The sequence below is a fragment of the Chanodichthys erythropterus genome, chromosome 4, assembly GCF_024489055.1.
Source record: "Chanodichthys erythropterus isolate Z2021 chromosome 4, ASM2448905v1, whole genome shotgun sequence".
In the NCBI taxonomy this organism is placed as follows: Eukaryota; Metazoa; Chordata; class Actinopteri; order Cypriniformes; family Xenocyprididae; genus Chanodichthys; species Chanodichthys erythropterus.
This window is the reverse complement of record NC_090224.1, coordinates 10,552,690-10,558,876: the sequence shown is the minus strand read 5'-3', so window position 1 is coordinate 10,558,876 and position 6,187 is coordinate 10,552,690. Positions and strand designations below refer to the sequence as shown.

The 6,187-nt window shown below is 35.3% G+C and overlaps 1 protein-coding gene across 6 annotated transcripts in view; it reads right to left on the bottom strand.

Moving 5' to 3' along the window:
- Positions 1-457: 457 nt before the first annotated feature.
- Positions 458-6,187, bottom strand: part of scml4 (Scm polycomb group protein like 4) — a 33,158-nt gene continuing 27,428 nt past the window's right edge. For all 6 annotated transcript variants that reach the window (XM_067383082.1, XM_067383083.1, XM_067383084.1 and 3 more), the window contains 2 exons: positions 5,887-6,032; positions 458-4,982 (listed from right to left, as the gene is read on the bottom strand). In XM_067383082.1, the coding sequence (XP_067239183.1) occupies positions 4,857-4,982; positions 5,887-6,032 (272 nt within the window). In that variant the 3' untranslated portion in view covers positions 458-4,856. The remainder of the gene's footprint in view (positions 4,983-5,886; positions 6,033-6,187) is intronic.

Sequence of the window (6,187 nt, the reverse complement as noted above, 5' to 3'; positions counted from 1 at the left end):
AAAGATGAATCTCAAAATCATACAGTCACTGCTGGAAAGGGTTCAAATATGCAAAAAAGCTTGAAAACTGATGAATCTGCAGGAGCTGGAGGATTTTTCTGAAGAACAGAGCTCAGTTTAACTGCTCAGGACAAACAAGAGACTCATGAACAACCATCACAAAACAAAAAAAACAGTCGTGGATCATCAGGTAACCACACACAGTATTGAGCATCAATGGGTCACATACTTATGAATGGGGTTATTTTAATAAATTCAGCTCTTGTTTTGTTTTGTGAACTAAATGCAAACATATTTTATGTAAAATATCTTACTCAGGACAGTACTAAACAAAAAATAACATGCATTTTTTTATTATCCCTCTTATTTTATTAAAATAATTCTCATTTCCACAGATTCTGCAAGGGGTTTACATACTTTTTCATGCCACTGTATTACATCTTGTAAAAGGGGCATTATAGGTCCCCTTTAATATCCTTGGAACCTTTCCATTGCACAAAAGGGCTCTATATTATTAAAATGTTCTTCACACAAAGAAAAAAATGTTATTTTAAGACCTGTTTAATGAAAGGATCTTTGAGGGAAACCAAAATGGTTCTTCTGTGGCATTGTTGTGAAAAGCCCTTTGTGGACCCTTTATTTTTAAGAGTTTAGCCATATAGAGTGCTGCAGGGATGATGTATTTTGTAGGCCAAAACCCACAAAAAGGTTAAAAGCCTGAAATATATTTTTAATATATAAGATTTTTTCACATTTTATTCTAGAACAAAAAACACCAGTAATACCCCACTTGTGATTTTTTTTTAAAGCTTTTACGTGTCTAGAAAAAGGCAATTGCTAACAAGTTGATAAATGGGACTACAGAGGTTGTCGGAACATTAAACGTCATCAGCCGAACAGGTAAACATATACGCGCTATCATCTACAGCCATGTTGTGTTTATAACAGTGCTCTTGCAAACTAGTATAGCTCACACTTTCAGGGAAAATGTTTTTTAATAAAGACTGAAAGAATTGTCGGAAGCTATTTAGGCATCAAAATTCATCAAATTTGGGTTCATTTGTGAAAATTATCTTGATAGACAAAACGCAAGTATCATAAACTTTTGCTGATTACAGATCTTATTTTCTGTGATAACTCAAAAGCCTATTGAAAAATCATCGCTGCACCACTCTATAGCCACATATAGATTTACACATACATAGAGTTCACTATAGGGTGTTCATAATGCTTTATTCTGACTCTTTCATAATGCTCTATATTAACCTCACAAACAGACACGCGATGCAGAGCCTGTCGTCAGTCACGAGAGTTCACAACACTGAAGCCTATCTGAAGAAATAAAGCAAACCAACCATAAAATCGTATGCATAAAATCATTATTCGTTAAATACACAGTCATATTATAGCACCAACATGAATGGTCCGTGTTGAAGTCCCCCTTTTTCCATTAAAACTATTTTGTGAGCTGACAAATTTAAACAGTCTTAAATGGGACTATCATCAAGAGCAGCATTCATAAATGTACACTTACATTTTCCATTATATCAAAAATGACAAGGAATGACATGGTGCGGAGGCAAACGCAAACCTGACATATGAACGCACACAAAACGATCCAAAACTGAACTTAAGAGTAGATTATCCCTAAAAGCCCACTCATATTCCTGACACAAACATTGGTAATATCTAGCCAGGACCATCGGAGCTTGTCAATGTCAGCAGAATATCTGTGTGAGGTCATAAACAGTCCGAAACATTATTAAAGATTGTTATGAAAGTGTCAAAGCTTCCTACATGAAGTAGGATTTAGTTAAGTGCAGCCATAGAAAAGAGTGCTTGCAAACATGTTTAAAAGCTCAGTGCTGCTATTACTCAGTTAAAGGGCTTTTAAAACTAACAAGATATTCCCACTGCTTGAGTACATGAGTGGAAATCAAAAAAACTGTCTGCTTTTAAAGCTAATACAAGAGTTTGAACATCAGACATGGGTAATGTATTTCTATAATCTTGGGTCTTTGTGTTAAAAACATCACACGACTTTTGTTTATACTTTTTCCGACCAATCAAGAGACGGTTCATGAAAAAATTGAATACTCTACTTCAGTCAAATCAGTAGATTCACTTCTAAAGAATCCTGACCTCTTAATGTAGCACCAGATTTAAGAGCTCACTGATTAATTCCCTTTATTACTTTCTGGTGCCAACATTTTTTATGATTCTCCTCTTACACATTTTTCATCGAAAAAGCTTTTACCCAGAACAACGAGTGCTACATGAAAAAAAAAAAAAGATTTAAAGGAAAAAAACAGAACACTCAAACAGCCTCCCTGATGCAAAATTATAGACAATGATTCTGTACAGATGCTCAAGTTAGCATAGCAGTCGCTTTAAGAGGCAGATCGTACAACAATGAAGTCTAGCACAGCAAAGCTGGTAGCCGATTACATGTTAAAGCTCTACGTGTTCATCAGATGATTGAATCTAAACTGTTTTATGTCATTTGCTCTTTAAATTGTAGATTTCATCTGTGACTACGACATAAATTATCATATTTACACATGATTGCGGATACAGAAATGTTGTACACTTGGGTGTAATCCACTTTGGGAGATGTATGACATCATCAGGGCAGACTTAAAGGAATAGCTCATCCAAAAATGGAGATTCTGTCATCGTTTACTCACCCTCATGCATGTCGTTCCAAATTCTTGTGTGGAACAGAACTGACTTTCATTGTAAGTCATACAGTACATGTTTGGAATGGCATGAGGGTAAACAAATGGTTCATTTTTGATGAACTATCCCTTTAAGTTCACCTGAAAAGCAATACAGTAATTCCATTGAATTCCATGAATGCCATTTGTGCACAAAATAAAGAGGAAAAGAGGAAAATAACAGTAATAAAAAAAGGATGATAATAACAATAATAAAATAATTTCCTGAAATGCCTCAGGAGACTAAAATTACTCTTTTCACACATTTTTCACACATGAAAGCAAACTGTAGTGATTGTTTGAAAATGTAGCAGTTGAAATAACATAAGATCAGAGAAGTACCTCTAAAGTACCTCAGCTTGCGTTCACGTATACACTGTACATTTATGAAAGAAAATCCACGTCTAATCCACACTGTCAAATGTTAGTGAAATCAAGACAATTTACACAACTTAAAAAATGGGTTAAAACACGTCTACAAAATTTGTGACAACGCTACAATAATGTTTCATTTGTTAATGCATTGGGTATCGTTAACTAACAATAAACAACATTTTTACAGCATTAATTAATCTAGGTTAATGGTATGTTTACCAAGGTTGCATTATAATAGTAAAAACCGTAATATTATGAAAAATGATTACAATTTAAAATAACCGTTTTCTATTTTAATACATTTTAATATGTAATTTATTCCTCTGAATTTTCAGCATCATTACTCCAGTCTTATCACATGATCCTTCAAAAATCATTCTTAAATGCTGATTTGGCATTCAAGAAACATTTCTTTTTATTATCAATGTTGAAAGCAGTTGTGCTGCTTAATATTTTTGCGGAAACAATGACCCTTTTTCAGGATTCTTTGATGAATAGAAAGTTACTCAAATTTATTTTAATTAATTTATTTTATATGAAATATACTTTTTTTGTAATAATGTTAATATCAGTTTACTGTTATTGTTAAATGCATCCTTGCTGAATAAAATAATTAATTTATTTTGAACAGTAGTATGTAGAAATTATCATTAACCTAGATAAATGTTAGTTCATGATACCCAATGTATTGAATCGACTGAACCTTACTGTATAGTGCTACATATTTTGTAAGTAAATCACAAGCTGACATTTGTGAAGTATCAGAGCAGTTTCCAATATGAGGCCTCTGCTCTGAAAAGAGGGAAAAACAAGAAATTTTGGGACTGATGAGAATTGCAGTGTATTTGGTCCACAGTATGAAACGTATAATAATACCAGTTTAGTTGTTTTTAGTTCAACTTGACTTGCTGGTTGAGAAACAGCACCTGGTGTGCATTACTATGTTTGTAATGCAGTGTTTTATTGTAGCAGTAACTTCTTTGTAATGTATCCTGTTTTGTTCTGACTCTGGTTGGCTGGGTGGCTTTCCAAAGACACGACTGGTCCATTGCTGAATAGAGTTGCATTTGTGCCTGTTATTTGCTGGTTGCAAAGTGTAACAGTTCATCATACTTGTACCCTGCCAAGACTGTGTGCGTACTGTATCTGTTCAGTCAAAAGCCCAATGCTGAATTCTGTTAGTAACTGATCTCCCAGGTTATAGGCCTTCAAAGTAGCTCTCTAAAAAATAAAAAGCTGAATGGTTCCTGGTTACAACTGTGGTAAAGTGTCACAGAGTTGCAGTGACTCCTTTTCACCAGCAGGTGGCTGAAGTTCACAGGGTTTTAGTCACAGTCCACGGCTTTGTAAAAAAGCCTGTCTGTGACCTAATAGGTTTGTTACAGCTCCGTCCATTTGAAGAAGCATGGTTTACAGATAAAATTCATCTGCACTCTCGCTTGAGGACAAAAAACTCAAATCCCAGAAAGCAGCTGAGATGACTTGCCTTTTGATTAGAGCAGTGTTCAAATATCAAGTAATCAATAAAACACTTTAAAATTTCCAAAAACAAGGAAATGTTCTGGTCAGTGAAATGTCCCAATACACAGGCAGACAAACCACACAAGTAAAAAAAAATGTTCTGGTGCTTGTCCTTGAATGGCCAAAGAATGGGGGACAAAAATGTCCTGTACTACAACAAATGAGAGTGAGAGTAAATACTGTGAGTGAATCCATCTGTGTTTGTGTGTGTGTGTTTGTGTGTTTAAAAGGTGCGGAGACCGGTCAGAACTTGTTCTGTTTTAGCTTGTCGATGTGGTAGCAGAGCTTGAGAGCCGGGCCCAGTTTGAGTCCCAGGTACTTCATGATCATGTCACTCTTCAGGAGAAGAAGAGCATCCCCATCAATCTCCTGAAGAAGTAATCACAATGTCCACAACATAATGCTTACTGTACACATGAAACAATGATTTACAGTGTTTAGCTACTGAGGTTATTAGATTATTCTATGAGTTGGAAGCACACCTACACAAAAATCTGGCCCAAAAATTACATTCTATTTATTTTAACAAATATTATAATAGCAGAAACATAGTATGTGAGCGGAACAGAAAGGAAGCATAATAAACATATTGATAAACTTTGCAGTGAAGTAGTAATGTTGATAACAGAATGCTTTTGCTCTACTTGGCTCACATACTTTGACTTGAACTGCACATTCCACCTGGATAATATTATAATAATCTCTATTTCTATTATAATAATAATAATAATAATAATAATCTCCCCCTCTATTTCTTCACTTGTAGCAAACTTGGCAAATTACATAATGTGAAGATAAAGTGAACCTGCAGTGCTTTCCAATTACAATTCACATGATAAACCACACAACGACCGAACTCAGAACACCAACTGAGATGGACGTATTTCCATAATTAATTAAATCACAGCCTATTTTGCACTTCAGTACCGCACAAGGTCTTATTACGTTTCCAATTTCAAATCGACCAATTGTGCTGCTCTATTTGGAAGAGTAAAATTCGATTTCATTAGATAGAGTTAAATTGTACTTTTGCCTTTGTTCTGTTTTAAATAAGCAAATGTACAAAGATTTGAAATCTTTTCAGCTCAGGTGGTTATATCAACAATTATGTGAACTTAAATTGATTCTGAAAACTTGGAAATGTGAAGCACACAGCTGATCATATCCAGGGTCTGAACTAACTTTACCTAAACAGAGATTTGTTTTCTGACAACATGTTCAAGCTCATGGTGTTTGTTTGCCACTTGTAAATAAATGTGTCAGTCAAACTCACATGTTTTCTAAAGAGATCCACGTGAGGGCCCAGTGCTTGAGGGTCTGCATCTTTGATAAACCACACCACCTCATCAACACTCCACCTGGAGGGATCCTTGCTGGGTGGGGGCTTCGCCTCCCCTCCCTCTGGGGATGGGCTGTAGGCTAGGCAGACAGAAACCAGATACAGACAAGGCCAGGATTATATTCTTGGTTGAATCTAGAAATATCATATATGCAATACTTCAGGTGCAAAACCAGTGCACACAAATGGCCATCAAATTTTGGACAAATTTATGTGCAATATGTTAGCAGAGGGA